The 19,496-nt window shown below is 45.9% G+C and overlaps 1 protein-coding gene across 1 annotated transcript; it reads right to left on the reverse strand.

The window, feature by feature from the left end:
• Window positions 1–14,093: 14,093 nt before the first annotated feature.
• BBS10 (Bardet-Biedl syndrome 10) lies at window positions 14,094–17,816 on the reverse strand. The gene is made up of 2 exons (XM_059683687.1): window positions 17,447–17,816; window positions 14,094–17,061 (listed from the first exon to the last, which is right to left on the reverse strand). Exons 1-2 carry the CDS (start codon window positions 17,629–17,631, stop codon window positions 15,090–15,092), a joined length of 2,157 nt encoding a protein of 718 aa, XP_059539670.1. The 5' UTR covers window positions 17,632–17,816; the 3' UTR covers window positions 14,094–15,089.
• Window positions 17,817–19,496: the final 1,680 nt, after the last annotated feature.

Genomic DNA, 19,496 nt, shown 5'->3' on the forward strand with positions numbered 1-19,496 from the left:
ATGATTTCCAACAAACATACACCCTCGTAACCACTACCACAATCAGATAGACAACACCCCTCATCCCCTAAACTTTCTCACATCCCTTTGTGGTCAACTCCTGGCAGCCGCCTACCTCATAAAAGTATACGAAATGTTTTCTCTCCTTTGTCAGACAGAGCAGAGCAGAGGCCACTTCCTAGCTAGCTCTTCAGCCTTTGGCGGCGGCGCTTCCCTGGCCCCAGCCACACCCTCCGCCCTGTGCCATGTCCTCTCCCCACTTACACACGCACAGCTCACCCTGTTGTCCCTTCTACCCAGAACCCTCTTCTCTTCCTCCTGCACCGAGTCAACTCCTACTCATCTTTGAGATCTCAGTTCAACATCATTTCCTCACATGCGAAGCACTGATTTGACATGGTTAATGTATTATTTGATTAGTGTCAATCTTCCCATTACAACGGGAGCTTCATGAGGGCAGGCACTCTGCTGGATTTTCTCACGATCATATTCTTATCATGCAGCTCAGTAGTAGGTGCTCAATGAAGACTAAGTCGATGAATATTTACTTTGAAGCCAGCACAGTCTAAATGTTTATTTTTTCAAGGGTGCAATAAAATAAATACTATTATTCCTATTTTACAATTGTGATCATCTTAAACCATAATTTTTTTTTATTTTTTGCTATTCCTCCCTTCAGAGGGTAAAGCCTATTCCCCTCCCACTGAGTGGGAGCAGATGCAGTGACTCACTTCTAATGACGAGAATACAGCAGAAGGGACAGGATCAGAAAAGCCCTTGCTCTTTCTGTCACTGGCTGGGAAGCCAGCTGCCCTGTGGTGCAGGCACCTCAGCAGCCCTATGGAGAGGCTCATGTGGTGGAGGCAGAGGCCTCCTGCCAACAGCCCTGTGAGTGAGCGAAGTGCGTCCTTTCAGCCCGTCGTCTCCTGACCAACACCTGGCCTCTGACAGAGCCTGGGCCAGAAGCACCCAGCTAACCCACTCCAGACTCCTGACTCACAGAAACCGTGTGAGAGAATAAATGTTTGTTATTTCGAGCTACTAAGTTAGGATAATTTATGCAACTATAGATAACTGAAAGAACTGATGAGGGAAGTAAAGTTCAGCAAGGTTAGGCAAGTTGTTAAAGGTCACACAACTAGTAAATGGCAGATCCAGAATCCAAACGCAGGTCTATGAGGCTCTACAGCCTGTGCCCCGTGCCACGCTGCCTCCTAAATGTGCTTAGTATGGCAAATGCAAAATCACTTGACTGCGTAATTATAAAGTCTGCAGATTGGGCCATGTTACAGTTTCAGGAGGTTGCTTTCTGGATTTCCAAAGAAGCTGCTGACTGGAAGAATTTCTGAAAGAATGGTGAATAAAAAGGCATTCTAATGAAGATGTTTAAGTGCACAGTGCTATTAAAGAAATTCTGTGAAAGACATTTTGTTGTGAAGACATTTTGAAGATGAGACTGAAGCAAGTTTGTTATAAATTAGAAAAGAGATAACCTGAAAATAACCTTTTCCTTAGCTATATTATGGTATTGTAAAATAGATTTCATAGTGTTAATGAATTATATTAAATTGCTTTTTATATATATACTAGAGGCCTGTTGCATGAAGAGATTTGTGCAATAGGCCTTCCTTTCTCCTGGCTGCCAGCACAGGTTTTCCTCTGGCACCCGGGACCCAGGCCTTTGCTCCGGCTGGAGCCACCTTCCGTCTTCTGTCTTCGCTGCCCCAGCTTGCCTTCAGTCTTCCCTCTGCTGCTTGGAGCCTATGTATGCAAATTAACCGCCATCTTTGTTGGCAGTTAATTTGCATATCACACTGATTAGCCAATGGGAGGCATAGCGAAGGTGCGGTCAATTACCATGTTTGTCTATTATTAGATAGGATTTTCATTTCATATTATTTATTATGTATCTCTAATATATGTATGCATTTAAATACTTATATTTAGTATTTATGGAGGAATAACTGAAATTCAGTATTTCCCTGAGATTTCTTTGTTACCATTCCCAGGGCCCAAGCCTTGTAGTGGACACAAAAAGCACCAAACTTAAAACACAACCTTAACTGGCCTTTTAAGCTAATTATGTGCATGTCCCATGGTCTTCCAGTCTACACTGGTTAGACCTGATATCTCCATCCCATCATCCTGGAATGACTCATTTCCCTTTCTCTCTCTCCACTTCCACTTTCCTAACCAAATTAATAAAACATTCCTCTCACTAAATCACTCCGCTAATCTGGATTTTCTTTCCTTATTAAAGCATTGCCACTAGTTCCCTTCTCCTGCAGGAACACTGCTGAGCCAGGGCAGGCTCTGGAGCTGTGAACTGGAGAGAGCTCTCTCTTCTCTGTCTGTGATTCCATCTTTATGTATCTGGCATGGGGTTGATTGAAGAATCTCTATTCAGTGGCACAGAACACAGAAAACCTAGGTTTCCCAATAACTTTTCTTTTTCAGAGACTCCACTCACCCTGGAGCTGGAAAACATTTATAATGCCAAAAACAAAACAAAACAAAAAAACGCCAACACTTGGGTCTCTTTGGCCAAATGAAGCCCATTCTAGTGATTGCTTTCAAAGCTTATGATTAAAATCCAGTCTCCTGTCCATTTCACAGTCCTTCCCCCGAGGACAGCTCAGCTGTGTGATGGGAGGCATGGGCCTCCCTTCTCCATTCCTCTCCCTGGGCCTGCTCCTGGGTTGGTGGTGTGAGTGGAGACCGGGGGAGAGTTCAGCCCTGTGAGCATGTGAGAGCTGGCACACTGGTGGTGACAATGAGGACACTGTCCAGTTTCAGCTGGTCCTTGCTGCTACTTTACCTGACACTGGCAACACAAAGCTGGCAATGTCTGTAGGGATGGAGTTTTAGGGGACCGAATAAATAGCGCCCATCCCACTGGATGGCAGACACGGGAATCAGGCGGAGGGAGATAGAAACACAGCAGTAATTCCAGATGACGCCTGTGCTGGATGGCAGGGCTTAGAGGCCTAAATGGAGCAGGCTGGTCAGTGTTCCCTCTGCATCACTCATACCCACCCAGGTGTGGCTTCCAACACGACCGACTCCTGTCTCAGGCCTACAGGGTTGAAGCTCACCATGTTTCCTTTCTCTTAACCAAGAGAAAGAGAGTGCTGAGCCAAACTCACCAGTCAGGTGAGTCCCTTTACCTCCCTGGAGGGACAGTGAGTGAGACAAGATGAGAGGAATCTCAATCAAGTAGGTCAGAAAGAAACCATTAGCACATTATGTGTACGTATGTACATTTGTATATGATTTCCTGAGCGGCATGGTGAAAAATATGGAAGGAGACCTGATAGGTGCTTTACAGGATTATCTGATTTGGGCATAGTGACGGGGGTACAATGTGAAAGGAGTGGGGAGGTAAGCAAAACAGGGAAAGAAAACAAATCACTAAACACCGTATACATGGTGTGATCACTACATATGTATAAAGCTGGCGATGTCTGTGGCAGGGATGGGTTTTTATTTTGTGTGTGTGTGTGTGTGTGTGTGTGTTTGCTATTGCATTAAGGACATTAAGATATTAAAAATTCTTCAACCTGTATTGAATGGTTGATATTTCACTAATTAAAGTGGACCCTAAAGAACTGGGTCATAAATGTATTTTTGGAATATGTATTAAGATTAAATATACCATGTTGTTGCAGCAGGGACTTCCCTATAGTTGGGGCACAGATAACAGAGTTCATCATAATATGAAACCCCCTGAGTAGTTCACGGAGCACCCCCAATCAGAAACTAGGTAGACTTAACCTGGTCATGCGAACTTTGGTTGCAATGATTAGGGAGGTTTTCACCCAGACATCTATATATATAATCTACACTAATAAAAGAGAAACATGCAAATTGGTGTCACTCCGCTATACCCACCAGCCAATCAGAGCGACTATGCAAATTAAACAAAGATGGTGGTTAATTTGCATATGCAGGCACGGAGCAAAGATTAAAGACTAAAGACTGAAGAGGCTTGGCTTCTCCGCTGTAGCCAGACCAAAGGTCCTGGGTGCCGGAGGAAAACTGGTGTCAGCAGCCAGGGGAAGGAAGGCCTATTGCGTGAATCTTTGTGCAACGGGCTTCTAATCTATATATATAAAAGGCTAATATGCTAAGTGTCCATCTGACATGTCACTATGAAATGCACTGACCACCAGGGGGCAGATGCTCAACGCAGGAGCTGTCATGATGCGCACTGGCCATTTACAGAAACGGCACCACGGACCTGGTGCCCACACAGCAACACCTAGCTTCCCCCAAGTGGGACACAGGCCCTACCACCACCCCAGAGCAATACCCCACCAAATCGTAGCTGATGCTGCCAAGACCCCATGGCGCAAAATGCAACCCACAGCTCAGCCCAGCCCAGAAACGATGGCTGTGGGCGCCAGGTAATGATGTCATGTAACAATGTCTGGCTTCCTCTCCCTAGCGACTAGCCTCCTTAGAGTTTCTTCAGTCCACGAACACGATTTGCTTTATAGCCAGGTGGAAACATTTTACACTTTAATCAAATGTCTGTGAAGCATTTTCCCATGCCTCATCTAATTTGGTCCTCGGAGAAGTCCTGGAATAGGTAGATAGGAGACTTGGTAGAATCCTATTTTCTTTTCATTAGCCTGGAAATGGAGATTTAGAAAGTTTAGAAACTTAACCTGACTGAAAAGAAGTAAGAAATGGTGGACCTTGAAAATGACTTCAGGTTTTCTCACTGCACAGAGTATAGTCAAACACTGCTGCAGTTAAATATTTTACTCTTTGTTCTACCTGTGTGAACTACAATAATATTCTGCTTTGTGTTGATATTTACTGCTATGTTGCTGACAATTGCCTGAAAGAGAAGTTGGGGTGCTTCACTGGGCTGGAAAAAGTTCAGCTAAATCAGAAAGCAGGTCTAATTAAGCAAGTTTATTCTATATACTAGAGGCCCGATGCATGAAATTCGTGCAAGAGTAGGCCTTCCTTCCCCTGGCTAATGGTACCCAGGACCTGGGCTTCCCTCCAGCTCCTGGGACCCAGGCTTCCCTCCAGCCGCCAGCAGGCACCCGGGATCTGGGCTTCCCTCACAGCCCTGGCTTCATCTGGAAGGACGTTTGCTTTAATTAGTATATTACGCTTTCATAATTATAGATATAAAGCTCTCGCTGGCGCCAATTGCACACGTGTTTCCATCTGTCATTGTCGATCATGAATTTGGTTGACACTTCTATTATAAAGGGCGAATAGCGATATTAAAATATTCCTTCTAATTAATTTCCTTTCAATGTGCATGAATTCCTGTACCAAGCCACTAGTATATTTATAAAGAGATCTGGAATCGGTGGTGGAGGGATAAGAATGCCCCTCTTTTACCTGATACTAAATATATCCAAAGGAGCAGTTGTGAATGACAAGAGACTGGTAGAATTATGCATATTTTACCATAATGTTAATCCAACCATAAATGTGATTAGACCATAACACAGTGTCATCAATACATGAGGCTATAGACTTGGAAATAAAATTTTCTGAAAGCTCCTCTTTAAAAAGAACAAATAATTGTTTAGAATAGAGACATCAGTCATCTGGAAGAAACAGAATAGCTCTCAGGCCTGTAGGATTCTGCAGGGATTTGGTATTTTGAGAAAAAACTGTCCATCAGAGTTTAGGCGCATTGGAAACAAACAAAAATGGAGTCACAGAGGCAAATGTTGGTTGGGTCTATCCGATCACTGCTGAGGAGAAGGGAACCTTAGTCTTTCAGTGGGGCCTGTCCTATTTATTCATTGATTCACTGAACTTTATTGAACGCCTACTAGGCCAGGCACTATCCTACATGCTGGAAATGAATAAGTCAAAGTCTTCATGAACTTTGCATTTTAGTGGGAGAGTCAGTCAATAAACACTCTCTCTCTCTCTCTCTCTCTCTCTCAACATGAGGTCAGTGTTTAAAAAAAACGTAACAGGGAAGGAAGATAGAGATTGAATGAGGGAACATGATATTATGTCAAATGGAAAGGCCAAAAAAGGTATCTCTGAGGAGGTGATATTAAAACAGAGACAAGTAAATAAAGTGTGGAAATGAGCTACCTAAAGATCAGAGGGGAAGAGAATTCTAAGCAGCCAGATAAGCAAGTGGAAAGCTCTGAGGCTGGAATGAACTTGTGTGTATCCAAGGAACAGAAAGGCAGCTAGTTCTGTACTTGTTAGGGCTGCTTGTCAAATGTTCTGGTTCTCTCTCCTTCCAAGCACAAAGTAGGACTGCACTGCCTGGTTCCTCTGTAGATGGGTGGGCCATGTGGTTAGTTCTGGACAGTGAGTCAGGGGCAGAAATGACATGTACCATTAATGGAAAGACCCAATGAAAGCCCCTTTAGAGCACTTTTTTGTGTGTGTCTCTGGCATGGCGATGGAAATGCTCTAGATCAGCGGTTCTCAACCTGTGGGTCGCGACCCCTTTGGGGGTCGAATGACCCTTTCACAGGGGTTGCCTAAGACCATTGGAAAACACATATATAATTACATATTGTTTACAGTAGCAAAATTACAGTTATGAAGTAGCAACGAAAATAATTTTATGGTTGGGGGTCACCACAACATGAGGAACTGTATTAAAGGGTCGCGGCATTAGGAAGGTTGAGAACCACTGGCCACAAGTTTGACATGCTTACAGCTGCTCCATCAGTCTGAATCTAAGAGTGAGGAAGAAAACAGTGTGCGAACAGAGTCCCCAGCTGATCCCTAACAGATATGAATGTGAGCAAGAAATAAAAGTGTGCCCTGGCTGGGTAGCTCAGTTGGTTAGAGCATCATCCTGATATACCAAGAGTATGGGTTTGATCCCCCCTCAGGGCACATATAAGAATCAACCAGTGAATGCATATGTAGAACAACAAATCGATGTCTCCTTCTCTTTCAAATAAAATTTTACAAAATTAAAACAAAAAAAGGAAATTTCTGTGTTTCAAGTCTCTGAGGCTTGGAGTTGTTACCTCACTATGGCATAACCTGTCCTAACTGGTATAGTGTAGCTGGTGGGGAGAAAGTTAGAGGGGGAGTGGTTGGGGATGAGGGCTAAGGTATAGGTAAGGGACAGATCATGCAGAGCTTTATAGACAATAATAAATTTGGATTTCATTCTGTGTGAATGAAAAACCTTTGGAGGACTTTGAGCAGGGGAATGACATGATCCTATACTAATAAAAGAGAAAAATGGTAATTGGCGTACGACCGATACCTTTTTCATTGGCTAATCAGCGAGATATGCAAATTAACTGTCAGCCAAGATGGCGGCTGGCAGCCAGGCAGCTGAGAATAGGAGGCTTGGTTGCCCCAGCGATGGAGAAAGTCAAGGATCCCCGCAGCTGTGGGGCTCTGAGCTCCTGAAGCAACAACTCCAAAAGATACAATGTTTCAATTATAGAAGCTAAAAGATGGCGGTTAATTTGCATACTCAGGCTCCAAGCAGAGCGAAGCCAAACAGCCCTGAAGCAGCAGGGCAGAGAGGCCTCAGGGCCTGGGATCAGCAGAGTCGAGAGGCCTCCGGGCCCCACGATCAGCGGAGCCGAGAGGCCTCCCGGTCCCAGTGATCAGCGGATCCGAGAGGCCTCCCGGCCCCGAGATCAGCGGAGCCAAGAGGCCTCCCGGTCCCAGTGATCAGCGGAGTCCAGAGGCCTCCCAGCCCCGGTGATCAGCGGAGTCCAGAGGCCTCCCGGCCCGGTGATCAGCCGAGAGGCCTCCCAGCCCCGGTGATCAGCCGAGAGGCCTCCCAGCCCCGGTGATCAGCCGAGAGGCCTCCCAGCCCCGGTGATCAGCCGAGAGGCCTCCCAGCCCTGGTGATCAGCGGAGTCCAGAGGCCTCCCGGCCCCGTGATCAGCGGAGTCGGAGGCCCCGCGATCAGCGGAGCAGAGAGGCCTCCCGGCCCTGCGATCAGCGGAGCAGAGAGGCCTCCCGCCCCGGTGATCAGTGGAGCCGAGAGGCCTCCGGCCCCGCGTTCAGGGGAGCCAAGAGGCCTCCCGGCCCGGTGATCAGCCGAGAGGCCTCCCAGCCCCGGTGATCAGCCGAGAGGCCTCCCAGCCCCGGTGATCAGCCGAGAGGCCTCCCAGCCCTGGTGATCAGCGGAGTCCAGAGGCCTCCCGGCCCCGTGATCAGCGGAGTCGGAGGCCCCGTGATCAGCGGAGCAGAGAGGCCTCCCGCCCCGGTGATCAGTGGAGCCGAGAGGCCTCCGGCCCCGCGTTCAGGGGAGCCAAGAGGCCTCCCGGCCCGGTGATCAGCGGAGCCGAGAGGCCTCCGGGCCAGGGATCAGGGGAGCTGAGAGGCGTCCTGGCCCTGGGATCAGCGGAGCAGCGAGGCTTCCCAGCACCGGGATCAGTGTGACAGGGTGCGGAGCCCCAACCCTCTGATCGGCCCTGCTCTGTGTGTGACAGGGTACAGAGCCCCAACCCCCCTGATGGGCCCTGCTCTGTGCATGACAGGAGTGGCGCTGCAACCTCCCTATGGACCCTGCCTTGAGTGTGACAGGGGGTGGTGCCCCAACCCCCCAATCGGCCCTACCCTGAGCATGACTGAGGGTGGCATCTCAACCTCCCAATCCGCCCTGCTCTGTGCATGACAGGAGGCGGGGCCCCAACTCCCCAATGGGCCCTGCTCTGAACCCGACCAGGGGTTACACCTAGGATTAGGCCTGCCCTCTGCCACCCGGGAGCAGGCCTAAACCAGCAGGTCCTTATCTCCTGATGGGTCCCAGACTGAGAGGGCACAGGCCAGGCTGAGGGACCTCCTCTCCCAACCCCGAGTGCACAAATTTTTGTGCACCGGGCCTCTAGTTTGCATATAAAAAGAATCACTCAGTCATGTAGGGGAAAGTCCTTGTTCATGGGAAATACATATTGAGGTATTTGGGGATAAAGTATAATATCCACAATTATTCTCAAATAGTTCAGTAAAATGTGTGTTCTCTGTGTGTGTGTGTGTGTGTGTGTGTGTGTGTGTGTGTACATGCACAATGGGAGTAAAATGGTAACTGGTGTATCTAGATGAAGGGGATGTAGATATTCATTGTATTTTTCAACTTTTTTGTGGGTTCAAAAAATTTTTAATAAAAAACTAGAAGGAAATCACTTTAGAGAACTACATAGTAAGAGAAGCAAAGAAAACCATTAGGAGGTTGCTGAGACATGAAGTGGTTGGGGCTGGAGTGGCAATGGTGAGAAACAGGCAGATTTGAAGTCTACCTTGTATGTGGAGCCAGCAGGATTTGCCGACAGATGGATTGGTTGTGGGATGTAAAGGAAAGAGAGGAGTCAAGTTATCTTTTAGGTTTTTGTACTGAGCAGATTGGTGTTACCATTAGTGAGATGGAACAGCAGGGGAAGAACAAGGTTTAGGGGATGGGAAATAGCAATTCTGTTTTGGACACATGGATGGTGAGCATCCCAGTGGGGACTGAATTGGTAGTTGGATAAATGAATTGGGAGTTCAGCAAAAAGACTGGCTGGAGCGAAACAATTTGGAATTATCAGCATGTAGTGGTAGCCAGGTCATGGACAGAATCCCTCAGGAAGCAAGTGTACGTGGAGAAGAGGATCAGGACTGAGCACACGGACAGATTGCGGGGAGGATCATGAAGTTAAACGGATTTCTCTTCTGATTCCATGCCTGCTGAGTAACCACTTGATTATTACTTTGATTTCCCATATCAGTCCATCCACAACGGAAAGACTGGTCAGATGGAGTTGGAATATTCTAGTTCTCAAGACAGTTTTCATTGTAAATAAATTGATCACACTCACAAGTGTGGTTTGAGTCAGCCCCTGAGATAGATCCATTCCCAGTGTGCTGACAAAAGCTGATGGTCAGTCTGCATAAGAGGAACAGACCCAGGGCTGTGGAAATTCCCTGAGGAAATGAATAACACACTGCTTGCTGGCACTTTTCATTAGCTCACAGTAGCCGCAAAGAAGGAATGTTCCCAGAACTAGTGAGAAAACCTCAACCCAGGTATAGATAAGAGAATACTCCTCTTTAGGTGATATACCTTTTCAAAGTTCTATTGATTTATCCCTGTGCTGCTCATGTAGTTTTTCTTCCATGCTGATCTTGCATTTCTTTATAGCAGAATCCCTATTACTTTATTACTATTTGGAGAGTATGCTCTATGTGCTTGCTCTTAATCCAGCTTTTAAATTTTATTTCATTTTTGGATTGTATTCAAAGGGTTTAAAAATAAAAATGGTATAAAGTATACACTGAGAATTCACCCTCCCACCTCTTCCCTATGCATGTTTCCCTCCCAAATCACTGCCACTACCCATTTATTTTGTGTATCATCTAGAATTTGGGTGGTCACCAATCTCTTGCTGCCATGGAAAATAAATAAATACATACATACATAAACATACATGGTGGGGCAAAAGTAGGTTTATAGTTGATCATATGGAAAATAATACAATAAATAATAATAAAACCATAAACTTTCCCATACTCAAAACTATAAACCTACTTTTGCCACACCCTGTACATATGGTTTCTGAGCTGTAGTTTTTGTGTTCTTTGTTGTCCTGTGGTGATGGGAAAGACGTCATATTCCTTTTGGGAGGGGATGAGTAATTTCTGATCAAAGTTCAGGCTCTAATTACATTCCTCTCCCACTTCCCTTTTAGTCTGAAATGTGGACACCATGACTCTAACATGATTACATAGCTCCTCTAGCTACAGCAGTTCAGGAATGTTCAAATTCAACTATTTAATACCTATTGTTTTGGGGATAAAAAAGGCTTGTGCTGACCCAATGAAGAAAAAAAAAAAAGAGGTTCATAAAGGTTATTGGAGAATATGTGCTTATGGGAAGTGGACTAAGATGTAACTTAAAAAATAATTAAAAATTCAGCTAAGAAGTTAATTCATATTTTTGTCCTCTTTTCTCTCCCATGATGTAGCAGGCTATAGCTTTCAAAGATAGCAGCCTCAATATATCTCATCCCATATGCTCTTCTTTTAATATGATATCGCACTCTTCCCATTGGTGGGGCCTGTGTTCCCTCCCCTTGAACTTCAGCTGACCTTTGGGACTGCCTCAACCAGAATACAGTGGAAGATGTACAGCTAAGTTCAGACAACTCCCAGAAACAAGAGAAGTATTAATAGTGATTCAAATCTAGTAAGTTTTAAGGTTATTCATTATACAGCAATAGAAAACAGGAACATGGTCCTGACTTTTTAAAAAATTTTCACTCGAGAATATTTTTTTCATTTATTTTTTAAGAGAGAGTGTAAGAAAGGGAGGAGGGGAAGAGAAAAACATTGTTGTGAGACAGACACATTGATTGGTTATCTCCTGTATGTGCCCTGACTGGGTCTGGGGATGGAACCTGCAACTAAGGTACGTGCCCTTGACTGGAAATAGAACCCGCGACCCTTCAGTCCATGGGCCGATGCTCTAACCATTGAGAAAACCAGCCAGAGCAGTCCTGACTTTTAATCGTCTTTACATTGTCTTTGATCTCGGTTCCTTAATTTTTTATTCAAATTTGTAATTTTGTCTGTTCTTATTGCAGGCCATCTCAAATCCTTTGTGGAAGAGGGTTTAAGTATGATATAATTACATTTTAAAAAATGCTCTTCTACCTAACCCAGTGATATAAATTCTCTGGTGTTATTCTATAACCCATGAAAGCAAGCCTTACCACAATTTTTAAAGGATTGTTTTTTAATTAAAAAAAAAAAATTTGCTTTGTATACATCTCTTCTATATTTTTGCCTTCTACTCCCTCCAGGTTCTTTTCCATGAAACCTTGATAGAAATAATTATGACCTCATCTATGAGAACCAAATGACTCACTCACCAAATAGTTCCTCAACAGACACTGTGTGCCAGATATTAGACCAGGTGCCAAATCTACAAAGACTCAGTACCCAGCTTACATAGGGGCTCCTAAACTAGTGGTAATTCATAGCTATAAAACACCTACCATATGTAAGGTAATGGGCATGTCTGGAAAAGTCTTTGAATGCCCTCAATGATGGAGAAGTATTTAAAACAACAACAAAATAATAATAATAAAGCAAAACTATCAAATGACCTGAAAGGCAATTAAAAAAAAATGGAAAAAAGTATACAGCAATTTTATAGTAGGTTCACATAACTATGAATTCAGTATAAGAAATAGAGCTAATTTATTTATTCACAGAATAAAATAATGTTATAACATAAAGCTTATAAACTAACTAGAGGCCCGGTGCACAAAATTCATACACTGCGAGGCGGGGGGGGCTGTCCCTCAGCCCAGCCTGCACCCTCTCCAATCTGGGACCCCTTGGGGAATGTTCGACTGCTGGTTTAGACCTGATCCCTCTCACAATCCGGGGCTGCTGGCTCCCAACCGCTCACCTGCCTGCCTGCCTGATCAGCCCCTAACCACTTCTGCCTGCCAGCCTGATCACCTCCTAACGATGCCTAACCGCTCCCCTGCCGGCCCAGTCACCCCCATCCGCCCTCCCCTGCCGGCCCAGTCACCCCCAACTGCCCTCCTCTGCCATCCTGGTTGTCAACTGCCTTCCCCTGCCGGCCATCTTGTGATCACATGGGGGCAGCCATATTTTGCAAGGGTGTGATGGTCAATTTACATATTACCTCTTTATTATATAGGACTAGAGGCCCGGTGCACAAAAATTTGTGCACTCAGGGGAGGGGGTCCCACAGCCCGGCCTGTGCCCTCTTGCAGTCTGGGACTCCCTTGGGGGATGACCAAGTGCTGGCTTAGGCCTGCTCCCTGGGGGATTGGGCCTAAACTGGCAATCAGACATCCCTCTGGCAGCCTGGCAGCCCTCGGGGCATGTCCACTTGCCAGCGGGGAGCAGACCTAAGCTGCAGTTGGACATCCTTAGCGCTGCTGAGGAGGCAGGAGAGGCTCCCACCACCACTGCTGTACTGGCAGCCATCAGCCTGGCTTGTGGCTGAGCAGAGCTCTCCCATGTGGGAGCGCACTGACCACCAGGGGGCAGCACCTGCATTGAGTGTCTGCCCCCTGGTGGTCAGTGTGTGTCATAGTGACCAGTCATTCCCAGTCTTTCTGCTGTTAGGGTCAGTTTGCATATTACCCTTTTACTATATTATAGAGGCCTGGTGCATGAGTGGGGGCTGGCTGGTTTGCCCTGAGGGATGTCCTGGATCAGGGTGGGGGTCCTGCTTGCATTCCTGGCCAGCCTGGGTGAGGGCTAATGGCTGTTTGCAGCTGGTCACACCCCCTTCTGGGTCGGGGTCCCCACTGGGGTGCCTGGCCAGCCTGGGTGAGGGGCTGATGGCTGTTTGCAGCTGGTCACACCCCCTTCTGGGTGGGGGTCCCCACTGGGGTGCCTGGCCAGTCTGGGTGAGGAACTGAGGGTTGTTTTCAGGCTGGCCGGCGACTGAAGCTCCCAGCCGCTCCTTTTTTTTTTTTTTTTTTTATTCTGGGATTTACTTACCTTCTATAATTGAAACTTTGTTGCCGTCACTGGAGCTAGGAGCCGGCTCCAGCTCCATGGCCACGGCCGGCTGAAAGCAGGTATCTGGGGTTTGTTTAGCTTCTATAATTGAAACTTTGTTGCTTTCGGAGCTCAGAGCCGGGCCGCAGCAGGCGGGGAACCTTGGCTTCCTCCATCACTGGAGCAAGCAAGCCTCCTGCTCGCTTCAGCTGCGTGGCTGCTGGCCGCCATCTTGGTTGGCGGTTAGTTTGCATATCAAGCTGATTAGCTGATGGGAGGCGTAGTGAAGTTACGGTTAATTACCATGTTTGTCTATTATAAGATAGGATTTATATTTATTGTAAAAGACTATGAGATATTGCATTACAAGATGTTGGAGTAAATTTCTAAATACATTATTAGTCTCCACTTTTTCAAGTTTAACTGTAACTAAATTTTTAAAAGTCAGTTTTCCTAAATTTAATCCCAACCCAAGTAGTGTCACTATCTACCCATTCACTGTTGAGGAAAGGTGAGTGAAGGCAGGAACCATATCTACAGTATTTGTTTGCCGGGGGCTATTCAGCACCTGCATATTGTAAGCCTCATCAAGAATTTGTTGAATTACTACATTGGAAATATGAACTTAGGAGACCAGATTAAAGATAACAATTTTATTCAACAAACACTTCTGAGTACTTGGTATAAACAGCATTGTCGTGGGTGTTACAGAGAACTAAAAGTAGAAGACACTGTCTTATTCAAGGGTAGATGCACATTACTTGTATTTATAAACCTTTCAAATAAAATAAAAACATTTAAAATTCACATGGGAAATAAGTAATTCTTAAATTATTTGCTACTAGTAAAGTCTGGCCATCCACCAAGTACAAGAAAAAACCAGCAAAACCATTAATTATTTTTACAAGCTCTTAGGGGCCAGGAAAAAGTTAAAGTATGAATTCATGTCCTTTCTGGAATTAACTTTTAACTACAAAAATGAAAATAAGTTCACAGTGCACAAAGTACTATTCTGAGTAGCATATCTTCAATGGCGTATGGAGGGTCAGCCACTCTCCAGGCTTTCCAATGCAATGGAAATAGACAAGGGACCATATGAAAGTACAAACCAATTTGATTTATGTTTTTTGAGAAAGGAATAGAGATTTTGTACTCATGAGTAATTACTTTAAATGAAGTAAATAATATATTGTAAACAATTAAAATAGGATGGCATTTGAAGACCTCATCCAAATCTGAGATTAAATGATTCTACGAACTAAATACAGACAGGCGAGGGAACAGAGATGGAGAGTGAAAAGGCGCTCTAATGAAAATCCCTCCCTTAAACACACAGACTGACACAGAGCTGAAATACAGGGACATTAAGAGGTGTCTGTGTGGGGGAGGAACACACTTAGTCAGGTCTTAGCTTCCCTCAGCCAGGAGGCTTTATCCTCCGAATTGTTCCATAACAATCTAATATTTGTGTCTGAATGTCTGCTGGCCTCTTAGTGCACTTCCTCGAAAGACTTCTTAAATTATGCTGTTTTCCTACCTAGACTGAACTGACTTGAGAATTAATAGTCACATGCCTGCTTTGCTTTATGGCTTGAGTTGGATTATAACTGTTGTTTAATAAAGACTTTCCAACTTCATAGCTCTTCTTCTGACTCTTGATCATAAATTTCCTGAGGCTGTCTCTTAATACTGATTACCAAATCAATGGTTAAAATTTTTGCCAAACAGTGAAGAACTGAAGTTAGTAACTGGTATTTACCAGATACTGATTCCAAACCTGTCTGACTGCTTCCCATGGGTTGGTTGGTTTGCAGTGCATGGAGAGCTCTCACATATACTTGTGGAAAGCTCCGATTTCCTTTCTTAGATTTATACAGGATTCTGGGAATGCCTAAAAGTGCATTAGCTATTATCATCCCAACCATGGCTGCTTCAGATTGCTGGCATTTTTTGACATAGTTGAGAAGGTAGTAATGTAACAAGATCTCAAAATTACCACCCACTGGCAAAACACAACCTGCTGGTATAGATGAGAAAGAGGAGCTCTGGGAAGCACCCATCTCCAGTGGCTTACACCTCACTGGTAACATACTTCCCTTTCCAGCCATTTTCGTGATCGATAAATTTTCATAAGCTTCTACTGTAGTGTTTTCTGCTGTCGACTCAGTAGTAGGATCATTCTCAATAAACGAATCACGGTCATCAATTATCCTGGTTTTGTTCGCAGATAAACATCTCCGTGTTTCATTTGTCTGGTGTGTATCTGCTGGTATCACTTTTGGTGTTGAACAAGAAATACATGTTTCTGATCCTACACTTGGAACTACCAAATTTGAATGTACTTTCAAATATGTGTGAGTTTTTGCCAGTTGACCTTCGTTCTTTTCAACTGTGCCCTGAGGTGGCCTTTGTATGGAGCCACGAACAATTTCTGCCAACTGATTACTTTCCCTATTATAAATAAGAGGACTTGATGTATAATTTTGGCCACTGGTTTGTGTTGTGTAACTCAGATCAAGGTCTTTAAATAACTGCCGAAGCATTTTAAACGCTCCATGTAAAGCGCCCTCATGTTGTTCAACAAGACCCTGCACCGGTGCACAAAGAACCATACAGTGTGGTATAAATGAACATGTGCTAATCAAGCCAAGATGAACATACCTTTTGGATCTAAGGATAAGGGGCTTACAGAATTTCACCAAAGCAGCGCTGGAGATTTCATACTGTGAAGAGGCTTGTGGTAGTACAAAGGGAGAAAGACCAATGATCCTCTGAATAAGAGAAATTTCTTCCGATGATAAACATTCCACCACTGATATGCCATTCAGCCCTGCATAATAAATAACTAAGTCTGGTTGTTTCACACTAGATAGGAGCAATTTTACATTTTGACCCTGTAAGCTTTTCATGATTGCTTTTGTCCTTTCCATAATCCAAAACTGAGAGGTCTGAAACTGTGCCTCTGAATTTAGGATGAACTCTGATCCAGAGGTTGAAAAGAGAGGCTGAACGGTTTCCGTTACGAACGCTATTCTTATGTCACCATCTGCTGGGCAGTACACAGAAAAGTCTCTGTGAAGCACAAGCCCAGCCAGGATCCTGGAATCTGAAACAGGAAGGCCAGTGACACCAATGTTCAGCTCTGCGAAACAGTCATCCACTAACTCAGACACCTCTTCACCCCCACTTTCACAAGCCATACACTGGAAAAAGTAGTCGCACATCAACTGTGAAATAAAGCTGTGATTATTTCTTCCCACTCTTCCACCAAAGTATGCTTCTAAGAGCAACTGGAAAGAGCTCCTACACAGCCTCCTCCCTTTAGTGGAGGAAGAAAAGATGGACAGAAAGTGTCTACTCAAACACTGGTTCACAACACGGTCTAATACTTGTGTCTGAAACCTTAGAAGAGCTTGGGAAATAAATTTCCACCGACAAGTTTTCCAATGCCTTCCGTGAGTGTGACTATGTTTGGAAATCAAAGAATCTTTTTCTTTGTCTGTGGCTGCGTGAAGTCCTCTGAGCAAATGGCAAAGAAAGATAATGAATGTCTTAGCACCGTCTCCTGTTTTTCTTAGATGGCTGGAAACGCACGCCACCATCACCCTGCACAAAAAAAGAAATAAAGCAACTCAGGTTTTCAGTGGCTGCCTTCCTACATCTAGACCAAATTGAAACCACGTTTTCACAGCTGTCGGCATAAAATGAGGATGTGTCCCTCTGCTATGCCCTTAGGTTTAGTTTTTCCTTCTCCAAGTTACTGGGAGTCCTAGCGCCTGGGGTCGGCTGCGGCGGGAGTGAGAAACGTCAGGAGCTGGTGAGATCTGCTGTCAGCGCGGTGTTCGCCGGGGCAGCGCTCCAGCCCTGCGCACACACGGCCTCACCCAAAGGCAGCTTTTCCCAGCAGCACAGCCGCAGGGGCACGGAGCGCCTGCGGGCGGCCTGGGCGACCGCTCAGAGGGCGCTCCGGGCGGACGGGCGACGCGGGTACCTGGCCAGGGGATGCTCTAGGTGAAGCGCCGCCAGGAGGCGGCCTCCGTCCCTGCTGAGCAGCACCTCGCCGGTGGGCTTCGTGCACAGGACCTGCCGGCCCTCGGGCCCCACGCAGCCGCTCAGGATGGTTTCCAGCGCCTGCGCGACCTGCAACGCCGCCTGCACCGGCCCTTCGGCAGCCATAGCCCTGCGGGTCGCGGTCGGGCTGTTGGCAGACGCCCCGGGCAGCCTGGAGGGGGCGGGGCGCGGCGCGGCAGGAAGCGGAAAGGGCGGGGAGGACGCCGGAAAGCGGGGCGAGGGGATGGCCCCTGCGCTCACTCATCAGACGGGCTGCGCGGCGGTCCAGTAGCCCGCGCTGGTCAGGAAGCGTGTGGCCTTCCCGGGGCTGCCCAGCCCCGAACCCGCGATCCCTTCCCCTCCCCCAGGGCGCTGGGTGGGTGAACCCCCTCCGCCGCCCGTCTCCCCGCGCCCTTGCCCCGCCGTGGGCGCGGCAGTGGAGCCCCTGGGAGGGAGGGGGCGGACACGGCGGGGCCGGCTCGGCTCGTTCCAAGCTCCTCGTGGTTTCGCAGCAAAACCTCTGCCCTGGACCCACATCCGCCAGCGCTCTCCTTCCGTTCACGAAAGCGATTTGGGGTTGCAGGATAGAGGGCGGGGCTGGGCGGGGTCACAGCTGCAGGCTCTCTGCTCTGCGCAGGGCTCCTTCCCGCACTTCCTGGACTCGGGCATCACTGTGACATGCCCGCCACCGTAATTTTGTTGAACGTGAGCAGAGGTGACGTGAATACTTGGCCACACTGGTTAGTGGTCAGTGGGATGCTTTACACACACAGTGCTCGAACATTACTGGGTACAGTCCAGCGGCAGGAAAGGAAAACACAGTGTTAGGCAGAGGAACATACTGTTTTACGTATTAAGACACTCAAAGATGAAGTGGTCAAGAGCATGGGCTTAAGGTTTAGATCTGGGATTTGCTCTGCCATTTATCTTCCAGCAAGTATTTCTGCCTCCCAAATCTCAGATTTACACAAATGGAAAGAATAGGATGTATATGAAAAATCTCAAGGTTTTGAGGAGGGTGACTGTTTTCAGAGTGCCTTTTTGCATGGTGCCAGCATATTCTAGGCACTCAACAGTCTATATTTAAGAGCTCACCCACCAAGTTGCTGTGACATGTCACCTGTATGGGCTTACTATCTCTACAAGAAAGGGATATTCTGTAAGGTGCAGAAGAATCGATTAGGGTAATAGCATAACACAGGACATCCCAGAGTGTGGCCAATTATTAGTAAGAAAAGCATCTTGTAGATTTTTTTCATTGAGGTCGAATAGTGAGGGGCTGTTTTCCTTGCCCCTTACTCCTGTGTTCCAAAAGCTACAAGCCCTTCCCTCTCTTCCCCCAATTAACAAGACAGAACCAACTGACTATTAGCCAGAAGCCACTGGACCCTGAGGAGAGAGCGAGAAGGGGAGGGCAAGAGGATGAGGAAAACCAGAGAAGAGTCATTTCTTGGAACTTATCTGATATCATTATAGACATAAAAGTGATTTAAGAGGGAAAACCTTTTTCATATGGGTTTTGTGTGTATGCTTCTTTAATACGAAGTTGTGTTTTTTTTTTTCTGGTTCTACCCATCATAAAGGGGTTACATTACTCAATAAAGATTAGAGCAGAGGATTATTCCAAACACTTAAAAGTGGTGCAGAGTTCTCTTTAAGTGCAGTGAAAAGCAATGGACGCTGCAGTTAGACTTGGATCCAAACTTGTGCTCGTTATCACCCTTACTCTATGAAGCTTTTGGAATCATTTAACTTCTCTGAGCCTCAGATTCTTCCTCTATAAAATTGGGTTAACTTCCACTTACCTTAAGGTTATTATGAGTACTCAAAGAGAAATGAATATAAAGTACCAAGTAAAGCAAGCATTAGGGATTCTGTTAAACCCCTTCCAAACCTGGCACCATCCTTCACAACTATACCCATTAAAATTTTTAATTAAAAAATTAGGACTAGTAATTTAATGTGTTATATTCAAAGTCATTTGATCACAA

Source organism: Myotis daubentonii, chromosome 2, assembly GCF_963259705.1.
Source record: "Myotis daubentonii chromosome 2, mMyoDau2.1, whole genome shotgun sequence".
Classification (NCBI taxonomy): Eukaryota; Metazoa; Chordata; class Mammalia; order Chiroptera; family Vespertilionidae; genus Myotis; species Myotis daubentonii.